This window comes from Pteropus medius, unplaced genomic scaffold (genome assembly GCF_902729225.1).
Source record: "Pteropus medius unplaced genomic scaffold, Ma_sr-lr_union100, whole genome shotgun sequence".
NCBI lineage: Eukaryota > Metazoa > Chordata > Mammalia > Chiroptera > Pteropodidae > Pteropus > Pteropus medius.
This window is the reverse complement of record NW_024347730.1, coordinates 650,003-671,056: the sequence shown is the minus strand read 5'-3', so window position 1 is coordinate 671,056 and position 21,054 is coordinate 650,003. Positions and strand designations below refer to the sequence as shown.

Below are 21,054 nucleotides of genomic sequence, written 5' to 3'. Positions count from 1 at the left end.
CTGGGAAAAAAACAATATTTACAAAGTTATAAAAATGTGAACACTAAATATTAACTAAAAATAGAGATATAGTTATATTGGTAGAATTAGTGGAGAGGAAGAGTGTATATTCAAAAAAACAAAAGAAACAGTTCAAAGCGAAGATGGCGGAGGCAGTATATGGGGAGAGACCCGCTGGGCGGGCACCATCGTAGCACTTGGAAAAATCAAAGGCTGCAGACAAATACAGCGAAGGGTTAACGCGTCCTCTTTAGGGAGTCAGCTCCCGCTCTTCCTCTCCTGTATTCTCACGCTGCTGACCGTCACCGTGTCCTAGGGAGACCGGAGAGCCCACCCTTCCTTTATGTGTTCTACACTCTGCCGCTCATGCAATCCTCGTAACAGATATCATAAAACTGACTTTTATAATGAAGAGAATAAGAAGAGGTGGGATGTGCACAAGGTCATTTATTGGCACTTCTTACCCCTATACTACGAGAGGCACTGACAACTTCCAGAGAGATGAGGACCGCTGAGCGGGAGGTGGGGTTGCTGCTGAAGGAAGAGCCTGGGCGCCTGGGCTGTAAGTTGGTGGAAAAGACCAGGTTGGAGGCAGGAGGCAGGAGGCAGGGGCCGGGACCGTGAAGGCCGCCAGTCAGGCCCACGGTGTCGCCGTCGGTGGGCGTGCCTGGCAGTGGTAAGGTTTCCGCGTAAGGCTCACAGCACGTCCACCCAAACAGAACCAGATGCCCTGGCAGATCCGTTCAGAGGCGGTGGGATGGAAGCTGGACAGTGGGCTTGATCAGTCTGGTGATTACAAGTGATTCCTATGAAAGTAAAATAGATCTTGAAAATATCCGAAAGAGATCGTTTGTGTCATTTCCATGGTAACCAAGATGAAGGCCAGAGTGTCTTAGGAGCCTTTTGTCTTCCTGATCAGTCCTTCTATGGTGTCCCACTGCTCCTTGGTGACCTGACACAAAAAAGAAACAACAATTTAATGTGGTTCCCAGCTGCTAATGTTACGTTACATTCACGAAGTGGCATTACCTTCCTCAGATTGTTGAATTCACCGGAAATAAGCGACTGCTCTCCACCGTCGAATCTGATGACCTGAAACGTGTTAATAAACATTCTGAAACGAACTCCTTTTCAAAAGTTTCTGAACCATCGGCCACTTTTCTATCCTCATTGGATGGAATATATCCTTGGCACTTTCAACTAAATCCCAAATTTTAAAGACAGAACTGATGATTAAACCTAAACTGATTTCTCTGCAGAATCTTCCTTCCACCATCTCCACAATGACAAATTCTACTCAATCTTAAAGATCACCTTAGGGCATGTCTACCAGAGTAATTTTCATTTAATAAAATTAGTTTATCAATGAATCAATTCTATAGGCTAAATATTGTGACATTATTCACAGCTTAAGTAAGTATTTTAAATCATATTTACATTCAACATTGTCAGGACTGGTTCCCCAGTATGCCACGCTGCACCCTAAATCTACTTCCCCAAAAAGCTGAGAGAAACCACAGTGCTTACTGCGCCATTGATCCAAGAAGCGTAATCGCTACACAGGAAAGCAGCGAGATTTGCAAGCTCCTCCACAGTGCCCAGCCTCCCGCAGGGAATTCTCTCGATCATATCTTTCTCAAATGTTCCAGTCGGGTCAAGACGGCTAAAGGCACCCTGAAGAATTAAGACAATGGTTAGGCTGCATTTTCTTTAACGTAACCCCTTTCCTATTTAAGAAACAAATCTGTGTAAAATGAATGTTACTATGGTGGCCTAGTCACACCTTAGGCTTCGTAAGCAATGGAGAATTTTGCCAAATTCTTCCACATTAACTTTAGCTCAAAACAGGTCATTTCACCTAATACTGACCTAAAAAAATCGCTAGCAAGTGTAACCTTATACATGTTAGTTTCATCTGTAAAATTGGGATACCCATCTTAGCTACCTCACACAATTGCTGCTGGGTGCATCAAATGAGAAAATGGACATGAAAGCAGTCTGAAATATGCAGAAATCAGTGTGTGGGGTAGGGGTGCCACTGTCATTTGACTTAGCGGACACAGAAAAATGAGTCAAGTAGGAAATATTTAAGAGGAAATTTCTTTTCTTCTCCTTTCTTCTCAAATAAAAAGCAAGGACAAAAACAAGTGTGTAGGAATATACATTCAGGTATATCCCAGAGAGAGGAACACCGTAACTGAATCTGAAGTGGACGTCTGCCTTCTGCTGTGGGCGAGAGGGAGCAGGTGATGGTGGGCTTTGGGCACGCACTGCTCAACACAATGCCTGGACCTTCTGCACCAGGGCCTGCAAGTCACAGGGTGTGAGACGGTCAGCACCCAGGCAGGGATGAAGCTATGGGGACAAAAGGTGGCAGCTGGTCCTAATCCTGCCTCTGTCAATGCTCCAAGAGTTTCTAGACTTCCATTTCCTTTCGATCTCTTTAAAACGATATGCTTCTTAGTTGTGTGCAATTCATACCTCTACTGCTAGACTGCAAAGTCTCTGATGGCAGGCACTGTCACAAACGTACCTTTCTCAGCACCTTTGCACACAGCAGGCACTCAATAAATACTTTAAATAAGCAGTAAAATGCAGCTGAACTTTCCTAGATGTTGAGGTCCTAGAAAGAAGCTTCAGTGACCACATGATTCTCTTCAGAGTCCTTAGCACAGCATCACCAGCATCGTGTGATGTACATGTGCTTGTGAGTTATGTTTTCATTTATTTTAGTGACTCTTTATCACTGTGGTGTTAAACATGCAAGGTATTCAACGACGTTTCACTCAGGTGGTTTTTCTTCCAATTTTCTACTCTTTAAACTCCTAAATAAGTTAATATAGCCCCTTTCAAGTTAGTATTTAACACCCGGCACTACCTACAACCCAAATGCGCCTTTGCATTATTTTCCAATGTGTTTCTACAACTGGACCAGGTTATCAAACCTCAACTAGGCTTTCAAAGCTACACGCCGGTAGGGATTATAAATTCCTGCTTCCATGAAAACAACAAGTGTGAGGGTGAAGTTATTTGGGGTACTGTGAGGGAGCAGAGAGCCTTCTGTGCACCATCTGTAACCACACCAGTGACAATGACGAGCTGCAAAGAGCATGCGTGAGGACTGCTGATTGTAAGTGAAGTGCGTGCCGTCAGGAGGGCTGTTAACCAGACGACGTGCATGAGTGTTGAAAGTGGAAAGCACAGACACACGTCAGAGAAGATGCTACCTCGAGCAAAGCCAAGCCTGTCCGATAAATTTCTTTGGCATCTCTTCAATTAAATATACATATTTACTTAAAAAAAGCATGCAATCAAAGTAAGAATCATAAAATATAGTACAAACTAAAAACTATAAAACAAAAACAGATCACTGACGCAAACTGGACAAAATACCAAAACCGATGACATGAAAGATCCCGAAAGATGAGGCCGCTGCAGGGGACCGGGCGGGGGAAGCGGGGTGCACGGCGCTGCCATGCTGCCCTCCCTCTTCTCACTCCGCACAGCGGCACGACCCTCCTGCTGTCCCCACGGCTCCAAACTCGGGCGCACGACCATCCGAATACACCCACCCATGTGGCACTCCTCAGTCACCCAGCGAGGACACGCAAACTCAGCCTTACTTTGGTTTTTATGGGCCCCGGTTGAATCACGTTGAATCGCATTCCGTATTTAGCCCATTCGGCTGCGAGAGACCTAGAAATTAAAATAAACAACATATTCTAAAGTTTAGACTAAATGTTAAAAATGATAGTGACCATGTTTACTACACGTATGGTCACTACACGCCAGAGACTGCGACCCCAGCCGGCAGGTACCATTGCTCCAGACAAGGAAGCTGGGCACAGAGGTTAAATCAGCCATCGCTATGGCTGGTGAGTGGCCTAGCTCCAGAGCTTGTGCCCTTAGTCACTCGGCTGCACTGTCATTGACATTTTAGTGTTCTTAATCATGACGCTATTTACATTTCAGAATCAAGTCCAATATCAGTACACATCCTCAGAGTGGGCATCACTGCTGGGTATAAAAACACGAGAAGTGTGGCCCCTCTAAGTGCTCTACGGTCAGTCCCGCCTTTACGAAGTTCAGTGTGGCTTCATTCAGTACACTGGGTCACGATGTTTGCGACGCCACACACGCTTCCATGAAGAGGTGCATCACACAGATTTAAAATGTTGACCACATCTATGCGTAACTAGGCTTTAATACAATTGTTGGCCTGCACTCGAAAGGAAACAGGAATTCAACAAAATCTTGCGAAGTGCCCTGAGACTGATACAACACTAATAGCAAACATGGAACCTTGAAGCAACCTGTATGAAGAGCCTACCTGACAGACAGGCCTAACTTTATTCTTTAAACTTAGTTTAGGACTTTACAGTCATATGTACATTTGTGTATGTATACATTTAATTTAATTTCAAAAAATCACTTCAGGTAATTTGTGCAAATGCAGAAGGTAAGAAAGGAAAAGAACCAAGGACGAGGCACTGGAAAGATACCGGGAATGGAGCTAGTATGACACGTAGTGCGACACTGCACATGATTACAGCGACCAGGCCACAGCGCGTCGCTCCTTCCGTGATGCCACACAGCAGCGGCAAGCCAGGCGGCCACGTGACCAGCCGTGCGCGTGAGAAGTGAGCGAGCCGATCCTCAGGAAAAGCACATCGTTTCTGATATGCTAAATAATGAGAAAAACATTTCTTCCAAGACTTACAAAAGGAAAATTGTGTATTATAATACTAATATTGTCCTTAAGACACCACCCGACCTTAAGAAGGCCAATTATCGCTGTTCAGACTGACTCCGCTTCTGAGTAAAGTAATACTTTTTCTCTCAAACAAACGAGCGTGCCTGGTTTAAATGTCAAAAGGCGTGCTGGGACGACAGGCGGAGCCGAGCAGTTCCGGGAGCGCTGAGACCGACCTCACATCCTGCGGGGAAGTCGGGGCGTTAAAGCCACGTTAACAGCTGTCCACAGGGCCCTTCTCTGTGCCCCCCGTGCTGCTATACGACCAGCATTTCAGAATCTACGACGCCGGATGGCACTGACTTATTAGAGGCTTAGTTTCCTCGCTAAACTGGAATAAAGTTTTAAGAGTTCACAGAGTGGAGAACAATTAATTCTGTTCCAGAGAAACTGGACAGAACGTCCCCAAGAGGGTGATGAGTTGAGAGTCTTGGAGGAAGGCAGAGCATCGGGGTGACCCAACAGCGCGAAGCCAGGCGCAGAGCCGTGGGGACGCTCAGCGCGCTGCAGGAGGTGGGGGCCGTTCAGCAGAAGCAGAGCCCAGGCGAGGATGAGGTCTCCCCGCTTCCATCATGACCACGGCACCGGGCACAGGGCCAGGCACACCAAAGGCACGCAGTAAACACTGACCCAACGAGTCGGTGAATAAACACGTCTGCTCAGAAGACCACACTGAGGCCTGGCTTCCATTCCAAAGGGTGATGGGAAAATGACGCAGGCTTTCCGTGAGTAGTCTCATAAGCAGATACATTTTTAGAAAGAAAGTTCTGGTGGGAATGTAAATAAAAAAGAAAGAGGGAAGAGGCTGGGTGCAGAGAAACGCTGCAGGGCCGCAGCGAGCCGCACGCGCAGCGGACCCTGCCTTCCGCCAGAGACGCTGGGGACGGCCGGCGATGAGCAGGTTCCGAAAGCGCCGTGCGCTGCGGGGCCACCGGTCTGTCTGTCCTGTCCATCCTGTGCGTAGGCGCGACGCAAGCGCAGAGGTGTGCTCGGAGGGCAGGGCGGGCACGTGAAGACACGGGTGAGAGAACGGGCCGTCGCCCTGTGCTGGCTAGCCCCACGGGGCGACGCAATTTTAAGGTAATTAACATTAAATAACATTTAGTTTCTCAGTCACGGGAGCCACAGCGGAAGGGGTCGAGGGCCCACCGCGGACCTCCCGGGGGCGGCGCAAGGCACTCACTTGCTCAGGGCTTCCACTCCCGCTTTGGCGGAGGCGCTGGGCACCACGAAGCCTGACCCGGTCTCAGCGTAGACGGTGGTGATGGCAAGAAACGCTGCTCCTGGAAGTGAGAAAAACACAGTGGGTGGCAGTCCCGCTCAATCTGATGCCGCTCTGCCCGCTCGCCACCATGGACTCGCTCCTGGAGCACGCACAACAACAGCAAACAAACGGACTACAGTGACCAAAAACATTTTTGCACAGCACAGAAAACCATTAACAAAACAAAGTCACCCTACTCAGTGGAACAAGGTATTCACAAACGATATATCCAACACGGGGTTAATATCCAAAATATACGAGGAACTGATACAACTTAACAGCAAAAAAAGAAGCAATCCAATTAAAAAACGGGCAGAAGGCCTGAATAGACATTTCTCCAACGAGGACATACAGATGGCCAATAGACATATGGGGAATGCAAATTAAAACCACAGTGGACGTCACCTCACATCTCAGAGTGGCCATCATCAATCGATCAACGAGCGACAAGCGCTGGCGGACGTGAGGGGGAGCCCTCACCCACTGCTGGTGGGACTGATGACGGAAAACAGCGCCGAGGTTCCTCAACAACTGAGCACGGAACTGCCTGGGACCCAGCAATCCCACTTCTGGGTATTTATCCAAAGAAAACAAAGACACTTATTTAAAAAGATATATACACTCCTATGATCACTGCTGCGTTATTTACAACAGCCAAGACGTGGAAGCACCTAAGTGTCCACTGAGAGAGGCGAGTGGATGAAGAGGTGGTACATATACAACGGAACATCACTCAGCCATTAAAAAAAAAAAAATGAAATCTTGCCACTGGCAACAACATAGATGGACCTAGAAGGTGTTATGCTAAGTGAAATAACTCAAACAGAGAGAAACAAACACCATATGATTTCACTTATGTGTGGAATCTGAGAAACAAAATAAACGAACAAACAGAACAGGAACAGACTCACGGATAGAGAACTGACGGTCGCCAGGGGTAGGGGGCTTGGGGGAGTCGAGTGAAGAACGGGACGAGATTAAGAAGTTCACATTAGTAGTTACAAAACAGTCACAGTGATGTACACAACGTTGGGAATGCGGTCAGCAACGCTGTAATGACTATGTATGGCGTTAGGTACGGCCAATCGGGTGGTCACTTTGTAAGGTGTCTCTCTCATTTCTAGTGATGTAGGGATTGCTGGGAAAATTCAGTATGTATCCTACCCAAGTCCTTTGTGACCAGACTCTTCAATAAAACCCCATGTTAGTCCTTTAGTCTTTCCTCACTGTAAGTTCTCAGTTCTTTAATAAAAGTAGGTATTCTTTCCACACTATTTACCAACTTTTACATTTACACGTGATATCCTAGTGATGAATCATGACAGGGTATTTCCAACACCGTTCCTGAAAGGCCCAGCCACGCGTTCGCCGGCCGCTGTGGCTGGAAAAGCACTGAGCTGCTGTCTCCAAGGGTCTCCTACGTCTCTCACTTGCTGATTGTCGCTGTGGCTGTCAGCGCCACCTGGAAACGTGCTTGATGCTGGCCTCTTTGCCCCAGCCCAGGCCACAGCTCTGGGTCCTCAGGCCGCTGCGGCCTCACTCCGAGTGCGCGTCGCCCCCGAGTCCTGCCTAGCCAGCCCGCGTCCGCCCTGTGTCCGCCGGCGCCTCACGCGCTCTGGCCCGCCTCCTCTGCGCTCTCACCTTCCTTGACCACCTCCCTGGACGCCGGAGCACCCCCTCCCTCCTGGTCACAGGCTACCGGGCCGCTGTCCACGACGGACCCCGGCTCCCCTACGTGACGTACTCCAGGGGTCGTCACGCCAGAGCCCCTCGGCGCCGGCCCCAGAACCGACCCGTGTGCGAGTCCTCAGCCCTGCCAGGTCGCAGCATCGCTATCTGACCGGGCTCCTGGACGGGCAAAGGCTGGCTCCCATCTTTTAAAAGGCCTTGGCTAATATATTTTTAATGGAACCCATAGAATTTTAATCCAACGTGATGAATAAAAATAGATGGAAGTCTGCGTTAGCATGAAAGACAACGACGAGAAGACGGGAGTCCGGCGGAGCAGGGCCGCAGGGCTGGGCGGGGAGAGAAGTGAGAAGGAGAGGAAGCATGATGAGCAGGTCGGGAACAGTGAGGAGGCTGAAGAGAGGAGCGGACGGGTGCGGGGGAGGCGGAGACGCGGGAGAGACACATGGGAGGCGGGGTGGGGGGGACGACAGAGACCTCGGTCCTCGGGTGGACGGGGCGGAGGAGCCGGCCCACCTTGGTCTCTCTGTCCAGTTGCTCGCCCCTCTGAAAAACCAGAAAAAACAAAAGCATCACGCAGACTCCACCCTAAGTCACACCCCTTGTCACAGTCCGAGGAAATTAGACACTCAGACAGCTTCGTTAGAGGAAGGAGAATTTAGTGCCCGCAGAGAGCGTGGGGCTTTCAACAGAGCCGAAGCACGGCCTCCCCTTGGCTAGATTTCTTCCAGCTCACGTACCCTGGCAGTGTCCACGCCAGGGGCCTGACTCCTCTGAGGGTTCCCGGGCGCCTCGTGACTGAGGACGGGAGGGGCAGCTTCGGGTGGGGGGCTGCAGAGGAGGAATTTCCAGACCACTGGTCTTACAGGTCGTTTATTTTGTAGAACCCGTGACCTTAGCGACATCAGCACCATTATCAGATTCTCGTACAGGGAGACGGGACGTGCTCGGCGGATTCCCATCCAAAGCCTGAGCTCTGATGGTAACATAACAGGCCGTTTTCCAGTCCTGTTATTCCTACATGGCTACAGAGATAAGAACATTGGTGGGATGGCAAACTATGAATCAACAGATGTGAGCCGGGGAGTCCTCGAGGTGGGGGACGGAGCTGTGGGGAAACGTGTGGGTGGGAGGCACGGGCGGCATGGCGGGGAGCAGCTTCAACCGGCCGGGCCGGTCGCTTCCACAGGCCGCTTCCTTTGCGCTGTCTCGGAGGCCTCCTCTCCTCTCTCACCCTCTGCGGCGGTGGGAAGGCCTGTGTCTGCGTTTCAGGGACAGTGTGGACGAGGCTGGACACACAGCTGGCGCCTGACCTTCCGGTCTGTCCCTACACCCCCTTGCACAGGCCTCAGAGTCGCCCAGACTGCCCTGCCCTCTGGCCGCGAGGGATATCCTTCAGGGGACACAAGGACGCTGCCGCCACGTCCCGCTCGGGATGCCCCTCGTCGAGAGGAAACACTGCTCCCTGTCCCACCCCGACCTGCTCGGGCACAGAGGCCTGCCTGCCTGTCACCGGTGTGTGCAGTGCGGGGCCCAGCACACACGCACCAGTAGAGCCTGTTGGATGAGCAAGTGCACACTGCCCCGGCACGCAGGCGTGCACAGGCACACACGCACACACAACCTCCTAGTCACCGCCCCAGGCACACAGGCGTGCACACGCACACATGACCTACTAGTCACAGCACACGGACTTCTACCCAGAGTCTGTTCACGTGCAAACAAAACGTTCTGGTAGCTTCCTCTACATCTGCTCCCCTCTGGTGCCCTCGGCCTCGCTGCTGCCACTGTCCGGACCACTCGCCAGCTCAGAACCCTGTCATCTGACCATGAGCCCTGCTGCCTGTATCCTCCCTGGGTCCTGATCTGTTCCAATCCCTCCGCCTGCCAATGGAAAGCTGGCAGCCCGGACGGTCCCTGACCTTTCCAACCCCACGCTCGGCACGCGTCCCAGCCAGTCCCAGCCTCACGAGACCCCTCGTCTCCTTCAGAACCAACCCGGGTCTCCCATCGTGGTGCCAGGAGCGCCCCGACCACGCCCGGCCAGCTTCCCGGCCCTCCCGCGCTGACCAGTCCTGGAGTCATCACCACCTCCCCCAGGCCCGCCTGCGTCCCCGCCTCTCCCGTCAAAGTCCAGGTCGACCTGACAGTCACCTGGGGGGACTGGTCACTCCTTTCCTGGGTCGCCACAGCGCAGGGTGCTGAGGGAGGTGTTGTTCCTCCCCAGGACACGGCGAGCTGTCCAGGGGTGGACACTGTCAGGGCTGCGGGGCTGCGCACGGGACCCGCGCATGGCAGGACACACACGCACACCTCTCTGCGCCTCGATCAGCTGCTTCCCGACCGCCAGCATGACGAAGGCCGTGCCGTTCAGGACTATGTCAGTGATGGTCTTCCACGCGTTGGGAGACAGTCTCTCGGTGGGAGAAATGAAGTTGCCGGCTGCGTTGTTTATCACGATCTGCCAGAGGGACACACGGTTACCGCAACTTTGAGATGAGGAGACAGGTTTGCCCTCAGGGGCATTTCTGCCCCGACCTCAGGCACGGTCCACGATGGGACGATGCCGGGAGAGTCGACAGGTGGCCGCTGTCCTCGAGCCTGTTAAAATCTCCTACGTTCTTACCACATTCCAGAGTCCCAGCTCTTTTCTCAAAATCAGGGTAGAGTCTATCACTGAGAACATAAACACAGACGAAGCATGCCTGCCACGCCTTTAACCTCGGGGTCACTTCAGCTTAACTTACTCCATCGGACTCTGGCCAAGGACCTGTTTCTTCACTGTCAATGAAGGTCCCTACAGCTGGTCTGATGTCAGGGCCGTCTGACAGCATCGTTAATGCCCTCCCTGAGGACCCCTGGAAGCAATGGCTTCTTCCAGCAGCGGAGCACCCACGCCTGTCGCAGGTCTCGACAGGAGACTGGACTCTCTCGTGGGCCCCGTTTTATCATTCTCCACCGACAGAGATGGGAGTTCATCAGGAAACACAAAGAGCGTGGCTCGTTCAGCCCGGACGCAGTGCTCTGGGGTAACGACGCCTCGCCGGTCACGATCTTATTCAACAGAGTGAAACGTGTTCTGCATGACCACAAGTGCGATTTTTAAGTGGTGCCTCCGTCTGCTGTGATCTGCTCCCTGCTCTAGGCAGCCGGCTGCTGGCGAGAGGCAGAGAACAGCACCGCGGGGCATGTTGGGAGGGGCACCACCACTGAAGCCCGTTGCCGAGACACTCACGTCAGGATGGCCTGCGACACTGATCAGCTTCGACACCGTGTTCTGGACCATGTCAGGGTCCCTCACGTCACACTGAATTGCATGGACCTGCAGAGGAACAGACAGGAGGAATCCCATATTTTTCAAACTTCCTAAACCAAAACCATGAGTAGATTACTTAAGCATGCTGTGATTCCTAAATTTAAATGAAATGTTTTGAGCGTACCTTATTTCCAGTCTGAGAAGAAATCTGGTCTGCGGCAGCTTTCAAAACATCAATCTTTCTAGAGATAAACATGCAGTGCTTTGCATGAGTTTTCGAATGCTGTTGTATAATATCTTCTCTTTTTAATTCTATAAATTAAAAACTAGAGAATCTACAGCTTAAAGAGATGCATTCTTGAGACAATACGAAAGTTACATATCCACAAACAAATCAGTTCGCATGAATTCATTTTCAAGTTATTCAAACACTTATGTATCTCTGAAACTAACATACTAAGTTATTTACATTTAAACCAGTTACTTTATATCTACTCATAGATTAAATTTTTTTCCTTAATCACAATCTTTTCCATCTGTTCCCTTGCCCACACCTGCTTTAGAAAGAAAATACCTTCGTGGTGTAATGTAAGCCTTTATCATACTATGTAAAATCTAGATTGTGTGTAAAACCTATGATAGCAGATTGTAGACCAAATTTATGGATATAAATGCACTGTATGAATTCAGAACCTCATATCCTTGAAAAAAATATAAAAATGAACCGTTGAGTATAAATTATGTAGTGTTACAAAAAAAATTTTAACACTCTTAAAAACAATACAATATAAAAATAAACCAAAAAGGGCCTGGCCCCTTTCCACTAACGGAGGCACGGGAAAGCGGTTCCTCTGGCCCCTGGTGAGTAACATGGTGATCTGTCATTCAGGTTGCTGCTTACCTCCACAAAAGTTTACACTGCTCAAAATAAAAGGAAGGGTAGATTTTCTGACCAGTCTGAAGTTCTAGACTTAAGGTGCAGGGCCCAGGACACGCTTCTCTAGTAAGAAATTCCTTTCACATGGTCTCAGCACCCACACCCATCACCACAACAGCTGTTCTGAGATGCCCACCCGGCTCAGAACACGGAGGGGTGGTTCCTATTTCCTGGTGTAGACTGCCTGTGGTGTAGACTGAGATCAGAGCAGCCTCAACGCAGGACTTCTTATCATCATCCCCAGCTACAGAAAAAAATCCTGTCACTACCTTTGGGAAATGTTTCTAACATCACAAGTTATAACTGGTTTTTCCAAGGAGCTTTATTTAAATAATCTAAAGGATATTTCATGGAAGATTAAGACGCAAGATGAAACAAATGTGGCAAACAGCGCTTCAATCTGCAGGCACTGACCTGTTTCACGACTTCCCGAGGGTGACTTACCGGCTGGCTATGACACATTGCGCACCCAGGCTGGACAGAAGGGCGGTCATCCCTCTGCCGAGACCCGTGCCGCCCCCGGTGATGAACGCCACTTTTCCTTGAAAACTGTTAGGCGGTAGCATCGCTTTTTGAAGGGGCGGAAAGAATTTAGACGAAAAAGCTTCACTGTTTTGATACATTTTCGTTCCATAACTGAAAAACTAAAAGCAAGGAGGGGGATTAATTGAAATTTGCATCTATGTGTTACCGCTAGAGGAATTTCCAAAACCTTACTCTTGAATGTAATATTATTCGAATCTTTGGATTAACATATATTGGTATTGAATTTAAACAATTATTATTTTTCTATTGGAATGCTGTGACACAGCAGAATGGTTAAAACCAAGGGCTTTGGAGCGAGACAACAGGACAGAATTTCCTCTCCAGTATATAACCTTCAGCAAGTTAGTTAACCTCACTGTGCCTCAGCTGCTTCTGCAAATGAAGACAATAACAGAATCTTCCCCATTAAATGTGATTACACGAGTTCATATAAATAACTACAACATTGTTTAGCACATGCTAAGCACCCTATAAATGTTAGCATTATTATTTGTAGATGTTTTTACTTATATTTAACTTTAAAAGCTAACATAAAGCATATTTGTCTTTAAGCAAGGATATTTTGGATAAAAATCACCTTGTCTTTGAATCACTGGAGAAATCCATAAAAAGTTCTTTAGAAGGTTTATCAGATCAAATGCCTCTTCCCATGCTGCTTTCTGGATGATAAATTTAGAACAGATAAACTATTTCTGTTATGTTTAAAATGAGAGGGGGTGAAACCATTCTGAACTAAAAAACATTTGCACTGACCTTAGATTTTAGTTTACACTCTCACCATCCTTGTGAAAATCACTGCCATTCTCTCGCATCTATGAAAACGAACTTTACGTGCTGAGCATCATGACAAATGATAGAGAGCTAATGTTCATGAAAGGTTTATCACCTGTCGAGATTAGATATCAAACTGACTAACCTTCCCGCTCCATGAAATAGGAAGTATTTTTACCCCATAAACAGAAGGGGCCCAGAGAAGTCGAACATATGGACCAGGCTGCAGAACTGAGATTCGCACGTGAAACGGCCTTGTGCACCGCCTCCCTCTGCTCACTGAGCTCCTGTTGACATTAACCGCCACCCCAAGGTGCGTGACAATCATCCGGGCACCCTGCAAGGCTCAAGCCCCAGAACCTATCATTTCCTGCTGGAGTATTCCTGTGAGCACGTGGGCCACCATCAGTTGATCCCGGGTACCTAGAAACGCACCCTAAGGGAACAGCTAGAAACGAGGTCAACAGCTTAGGGTGAGACTACTCATCAACTGGAAATCGCACAGAAAACACTTAGGATAAGATGTTAGATGAAAAAAGAAAAATACAACATGTTCTTAACTGTAAATAAAAATACATGCTTGGAAAAAACATGGCAAGGAAGTGACACCAGCAAGTGGCAGGTTCCCTATTCACCACGTGTCGAGGTCTACTGACCGCACGACAACGCTGTAAGGAGAATTCTGCTGTTATCCCCATTTTATGGATGGGGAAACTGACGCACGGAAAGGTCAAGTTACGAACTTACGACACTAATAAGTAGTACCTACGACTCAAACCCAAGACGTGTCTGACTTCCAAGTCCTCCATTACCTCAAACAGTTATCATCTCTGGGTGATGAGATTATGGATCATTATTTGCTCTTTTTGTTTGGTTGGTTTTTAGTATTTCCAAAACCTAGTCAATAATTATAATTTGATTTTATAATCAGGAAAAAAGACGTTATTGAAAGAAAATTTAAGGATGTGTAAAATTGGTGAAGATAAACTGCAAATCTGGTCCACGCAGGCTACGTCATACGTCACCTCCTCTAGCTTCGCTGACAAAGCACTTTCTTTCTGTACCCTTTTGCCAAAGCGTGAAACCCAAATAGCCTACAGGAACCTTTTTTGGCTTTGGTCGAGGCTGCCGCCACCTCCAGAACCAGTCCACCGAGGTGATGAACTGGGAAATTTGCACAAGTAGGCCGCTCTGTCATTACCAAGTAATAATGAAAAAATCTGTTCTTAATTTTCCAAAGGCTCCAGGCTGAATTTTTACTTAGTGTTGGTTTGTGTAGGGCATTTGATGTGGCGCTCTGTGAAAGATAAATTAAGCAAGATATCCGCATACAAATTTTTTTTCTTCATTTATTTAAAAATACTTTTCAATCTCCTTACTGGGAGATAAAATGTTCTAAAGGTAAAAATAACCGCATTTAATAAAAATTCCTAATAAGTGTCTATCATGTAACAGATTACAACACAGTACAATCTCATCCACTGCACCTGTTTTGATGTGATGGATATGACCACACGACTTCCCCTCCCCACCAGAGAAAAGTGAGCATACTGATATGCTGTTTTATTTCACATTACCTTCTGATCATTCACAGCATGTATGCTGTTGAATATTAAATTAGAGCCGCCTATTTGCCTAAAAGCAAGTTGTTCAACATTGAGACCCATGGACATGAGCAGACCTCACAGGATCATGTTGTATTCACACTCATGTTCCTACAAAGGATGCTGAATAACCTGAAATTGCATTTTGGCTGTTTAAGTTGGATCATAAAAAGTAGATACAAAATAGGCTTTTAAAGATTTTCAAATCTTGCTCATTTTTCTAGCAATAAGGTTTTATTTTTTTGAACATGGAAATAACACCTCTCATGTCAAGACTGAGTTCTCTGGAGATCTTTAAAATCTCTCAAATTCTTAAAAGGAGTTTCCTAGTTTTGGCAATACAGATTTACTTTCACCTTCTGGCCTTTGCTCGGGCTTTCTCTTCAGCCTGAACCACCCACTTTCTTTCTAAATCCGGCAGAATCAGCCTTCGAAACCGAGCAAAGTGTCAAAAACTCTGCTGACACTTTTAAAAGGGTCCCTCTGCTAAAAACGGGCTGAACGACTCCCTCCTCCCATCAGGTGGCAGCTTCCACAGGGCACTGTGACATCAGGAAGGCAGAAAGCTCCACTCCCCACTGTATAGGGTTCCTGGCACCAACAGCATTCAGTAAATGCTTGTTTTATTGCATGGAACATTGATTGGCCAGGCTCCAATGCCATCAAGAATGTATGAGAACAGACGAGAAGAGTCTTACGCAGACTCATGCCACAAATCCAACTCTTTGCCACTTGTTTTGACCAATTAAAATAGTTATATCCGAGGACTTCAAATAATGGCATCTTGAAATTAGTTTACACCCAAGAAAAGAAAATCCAAGTCTATTGATATGAGTATTAAGAAGTCATCTGTATATATAAAAACTAGGCAAAGGGCTTTAAAAGGTAGTCCACACAAAGAAAATATACATAAACATACTGCTAGCTGAATAATCATATTTAAACAAAGGAAGACACCGTTTTTCTATTACCAGATCGGTGAGGTTCAAAATTTTGTAACGCGGTATACAATAAACTGCTGACTAAAGTCTACTCTTGCGATTCGTTGATATGAACTGGGACAACTTCTTTGGAGGCCAATTTGGCAACATTTATCAAAATGTTACTTATAAATACCCTTTGAGCCAATAACTCCACATTTGGCAATTTTTTTCCAACAGATACACTCACTCATTTGGTGGGGTGGGGAAAGCTATGTTCAAAGGCTATCCATTAAGGTGAAAATGAAAATTAAAAAAATTCTATTCACAATCACATCAAAAAGAATAAAATACTTCCTAATAAATTTAATAACAGCAGTGCAAAACTTGTTAACTGAAAACTATAAAAGATCATTAAAAATTAAAGAAGACTTAAATAAATGGAAAGACATCCTGTGTTCATGGATTGGAAATCTAATTTTGTTAAGATGGCCAAACTCCCCAAATTGATCTACAGATTCAATTTCTATCAAAATCCCAGTTGGCTTTTTGCGAAACTTGACAAGCTTATCCTTAAATTTATTTTTAGGGACTCAAGTATAAGGGGCTCAAAATAGCTCAACATATTTATTAAGGCTTGTTTGTAAAAGAAAAGGCTAAAACACCTATCTGCATTTCCAAAGGGGGTGTAACAAATCCATTAGGGCTCATACACATAACAAACACTGTATCTATTAAGAGAAGCTAGAGATTACCAGCTATATGTAAACACTGCTACATCTACATGTTTATTCAATCACTCAACATATATGCATTAATACCTATGGTGTGAGGCATTACGGGTTAAGGAAAAACCCTAGGTAGGGAAATACACATAAAATGCTCCCATTTGTGTGTATTTTTTTTTCCTAAATGAGGACATCCTCATACATATGTGGATATGTGCACAGGAATTGCTGGATCGACAGGAAACTATTCATAGCAGTAACCTTTGCAGAGAGGGACTTACTGTATTGTCACTGCGTGTCCTATTGTACAGCTGAATGTTTGATATGTTCATAAATTATTTTTTCATTAAAAATAAAAATCAAATTATATATTCAAGCACACAATACCCTAGCATAGGATCAGTGTCATGATAAGGACACGTGCTCCGTTTGAAATGTAAGTATTCTACATTCCACATTTAAGTATGAGCTATGTTTATCAAGACAACGTAGTATTATCATATCTATTTTGGGGGACTTTCTAAGTACCTGCAGGTTTAGGTCAAAATGAATTTTTTTTTTTAGATCAAATTTGTCCAGACTCAAATTCACATGATAAGCGCTTTGCAAACGGGCCTTACTGTCATATAAAAATGCCAACTTGGTAAAGACTGGACAATCTTATTTTTCAAAAGATGACTGAAAAATGCACATCTTCGCATTCCCAAAGCAACTCAGACAGTCCGTGCACACATTAAGTCTCCGATCACCACTCGCCACTTAATTCTGCCCCGTTGCTAGAAGGCACCATCTGTGCCATGCATGCATTCCTTTCAACACCCAGACCATGTCCACTGCAGCAGTGGACGTGGTTAAAAGCTGGAGACATCGGGACGCACGAGGGGCGGCTGGACGGGACACCCCCTCGATGCGCCACGGCAGAGTCAGTCTTGCAGAACAAGGTGCTGTCTCGCCCACTGATGCCAATAGTTTGTAAACCTAAGAGAACCCAAGAGCCCAAACGACCCAGCCCACGGCTGCCACCGGCCACGTGAAGCTCCTGCTCTGTGCCTGAGTGGGTGGCCTGGTCACCTGCACACGCTCAACTCAAACAGGGCTCTGCACAGAGGCCCCTGACATTCTAAGCTTCTGCAGACAGGGATCTCGTTGCCACAGCAACTTGAAGGGACCGCTCAGTAAATATAAAATAAAGTTAGCTGGGCTCTAGGCTCCTGTGGCCAGATGAATTATGCAGCTGTTGCCAGTAGCAAGACAGAAATTACATTTTTGAGTAACGACACATCTTATAGCAATGAACCTGAGGCCTTGAAAAAGCAGTTGACCTGTGCTACAGGATGTATTCCTGTTTTTATTACAGTTATGTTGGCAGTTAGACGTGGACGAAACAGATGCTTCACCAATGCTACATGATAAAGGAGACAAAAGCCAGGAGATAAATTAGTAGGCGATTTGAAATTTTCAGCTGGGGTCTCCACTCCAGCTTGCCCCTCATTCACGTCATCTCCGATCGATCCCTATCACATTAGCCAAAACTGGCGTGACTCTGTTCAGACAAGAAACAACCCCTGCTCTTGAAAAGGGTTATTCTGATTTGCAATTTTGCTTATATGGGAAAAAAAAAAAAAGCAGTGAACAAACCAGATAAAATCCTTGGCTCCAGGAAGCTTATATTCTGGAATTTTAAATTGAGTAAAGAAAGATTTCTTAGGCTTTCCAGACAGGGAAAAAAAAGGGGGAAAAAAAATACAGCTGGCCTTACACTTCTCCCTGACAATACTCAGTATTAAAAGACAACAAACCAATGCTGATTAAGTTCAAAGGAAAAAATGGAACACATCCAAGCAAAACTATGTCTCTCCGCCCATGCTCTTATCAGCACAGAGGGCTGGAAGACATTAACCAGATGTCAACCCTAGTTATTTCAGGGTAGCCACTGTGAGGCCATGTTACTTTTCTTTAATAGTATTACCTGAATTCATATTGACCAGTGTCATCATTTTTACAAAAATAGTAAAGTTATTACTATTGTTAGGAACAAAAGGAAAAGCTTGGCAGTGTGCATCACTGGTATGGAAGAACGAGTTTACAAAAGAATGGTAAATTAAAAAAGAAGTTTCCTAAAATAAGCTTAACCTTACTACATGGGATGACTCCTGGTACCTTCCTCTTCTATTCCAATTCATTGTTCTTGAACTCATTTTTGTTCTACTAAATTGATTTTAAGGTCCAATCATGGGTATTATCCCTAGCTGGAAAAAATACATGAGGTTCAATGAATGCAGATACCTTTTCAACCAAGGGATGCCAAAGAATGCCCAATACTTAACGGGTAGTTAATTAGCATGTTCTGATAAACAACTGACTGAGGGAACTCAGAGCAGCTTGAGGGCAGGGTTCACATTTTTTCAATTCTGGCTTCCCCAGGGCCAGGCATAGAGCACCTCTGAATAAATGTTTGTGTTGAAATGAGGCCTCCTTCAGGAGGTGTGACGAATGAAACATTTTTCTTGGTTCTTGCTACAAAAGTATTCAAATTTGGGATTTTAACTGTAACAACTTGTATTTGCCCAGAAAAGCATGTTCTTTGGTGAAGACTTGTCTTCTCCCGGGAATTCCCACCTCAGCGTGCTGTGCCAGCAAGCACACGCCCTCCAGCAGGTCCTCTGCCCTCTAACCCCCGTCTGAAGACTTTTCTGCCCCACAGAAATGTTGTAGGACATGACAAGGCCTTCAGAAGCAACCAGAAAACACAGGCCTCTCTTACAAGGACCTATAACCTAAATCTTCACAGGATGAGGAAACGGTATCAACGAAACAACAGCCCTTGGAGACCCGAGGTCCGGCCCCTCCAGTGCCGTCTTACCCGCCGAAGGCCGCGGCCAGGAGGCGAAGACGCGCGACCCAGCAGCGCCATTGCGGGCAGAACGCGGCCGGAAACGCAGTGAGCCGGGCCGGACGCCGGAGGTCGAGGGGCAGTCGCGGGCGGGGCCGGGGGCGGGGCCGGGGGCGGGCGGACCCCAGGGCCAGAAGGTCATTGGAAACAAGTCTTCACCGCGCCCCCGCCCCCGAGCCGGGCGCCGTGCAGAGGCGTCCCTCAAGGCTCCCGCTCGCTCTCGGTGGCGGCCAGGGGCCTGTGCCCGGCAGTGACCACGTCACTGCAGGTGCACAGGGTAGCTAGGGGGCGCGGCTTGAACCCTCTACGGTCGTTCTGCCAATCAGGCTGGCTGGATTCACAAGAATCTGCAAGTGTATTGGAGGCCGTGGTGAGACGTGCCTATAATCCTGAAGAAGAAAACCCCTGTGGTCCACCAAATCAGTGAAATTTAGGGATTCTGGGGTCCAAGGCATACTTTTTTTGTGTTCTGTTTAAGAAAGATTTATCTCTTCATGTTTGCTTTTAAAATCTTCATTTTACTTTCATATTTAGATCTATGATCCATCTGGAATTGAGTTTTGTTGGGTATGTGCAGTTTTCAAAAACTGGGTCTGTGGGGGGTTAAGCAACAGTACCTGGTACTGAGTAATCCGGGCGTTGGAAATCCATCTTTCAGGAGGGCTGCGCAGCATGGCTTCAACTGCATGTGGAGCCACAATTTCAATATTTTGGCCCAAGGTCAATTTAAAGCGTCTTTGGGCAATATAGCAGTAGCAGCTAGTGCTCTCAGGCAACTAGGCCTTCCTCCAGCCACCGGATCTAGTCTCTTTGAGAGATATGCCACTCGTTGCTTAAATAGTGGCTTTTAATTTCTGGAGCAAATCTTTTCCAAGCAAAGGAAAAGGACATTCAGGCATAACTAAAAACGAATGCGTGATGGTTCCCTTTCCCAAGTCAGTAATTTTTGCCTGTGTCCATGGGTATGCCTTCCCTTTCCCAGTGGCTCCTTGAATTACAGTCTTTTCTTTGGATAACAGACCAGCAGTTTCTGTTAAAACTGAGTAAGTTGCACCAGTATCAGCTAAAAAGTTCACAGGTTTGCCCCCTACTTGCAAAGTTACCTTGGGCTTTCGGGGGCTCATTAGATAAGAGCCCTGACGCCCCTATTCATCTTCTAAAAGAATGAGGGGCCTTTTTTTCTTCTCACCTCCTGGTTGCTCCTTTTCAGGGCACTCATTCTTCCAATGTCCTTTCTTTTTGCAAATAGCACATTGGTCTCTTCCTAGCCTAGGTTTTCTATTTTGACCTTCTTCGTTGCTAGGTTCCCCTCTATGGTTAGGGGTTTTTTTTTCCCAAGGAGGTCGGTTTCCTTGTTGTCCCACAAACATGACCTTTTGCACACCGTCCCTATTGTTAAAGACCTTCTGAGCTATTTCTAATAATTTGGATAAATTTTCTCCCTCAAAACCTTCCAATCTCTGTAACTTCTTTCTAATGTCAGGGGCCGACTGGCTAACAAAGGCCAAATTAATGGCTCTTCTATTGTTGGGGTCCTCCGGGTCAATAGGTGTATATAAGCGGTAAGACTCTAATAGTCTTTCCAAGAATGCTGCAGGTGACTCGTCCTTAGTCTGAATTACTTCACTTACCTTGGACAGATTTATTGGTCTACATGCAGCAGCCCGGAGTCCCTGTAGCAGAAACTGGCGAT

The 21,054-nt window shown here is 46.9% G+C and overlaps 1 protein-coding gene across 1 annotated transcript; it reads right to left on the bottom strand.

The window, feature by feature from the left end:
• Positions 1 to 427: 427 nt before the first annotated feature.
• Positions 428 to 19,487, bottom strand: DECR1 (2,4-dienoyl-CoA reductase 1). The gene is made up of 10 exons (XM_039877051.1): positions 19,332 to 19,487; positions 12,344 to 12,543; positions 11,147 to 11,204; positions 10,942 to 11,028; positions 10,020 to 10,167; positions 5,937 to 6,036; positions 3,624 to 3,696; positions 1,528 to 1,674; positions 1,030 to 1,092; positions 428 to 952 (listed from the first exon to the last, which is right to left on the bottom strand). Exons 1-10 carry the CDS (start codon positions 19,380 to 19,382, stop codon positions 893 to 895), a joined length of 987 nt encoding a protein of 328 aa, XP_039732985.1. The 5' UTR covers positions 19,383 to 19,487; the 3' UTR covers positions 428 to 892.
• Positions 19,488 to 21,054: the final 1,567 nt, after the last annotated feature.

What these genes read in the sequence shown, in the direction of transcription:
- DECR1 (XM_039877051.1), bottom strand. Translation starts at nt 19,382, where the DNA reads ATGGCGCTGCTGGGTCGCGCGTCTTCGCCTCCTGGCCGCGGCCTTCGG. An exon ending in CGGGGCCCATAAAAACCAAA is followed by an intron (nt 1,675 to 3,623) that starts GTAAGGCTGAGT and finishes TTAATTCTTCAG; the next exon opens with GGTGCCTTTAGCCGTCTTGA. An exon ending in AATTCAACAATCTGAGGAAG is followed by an intron (nt 953 to 1,029) that starts GTAATGCCACTT and finishes TTTTTGTGTCAG; the next exon opens with GTCACCAAGGAGCAGTGGGA.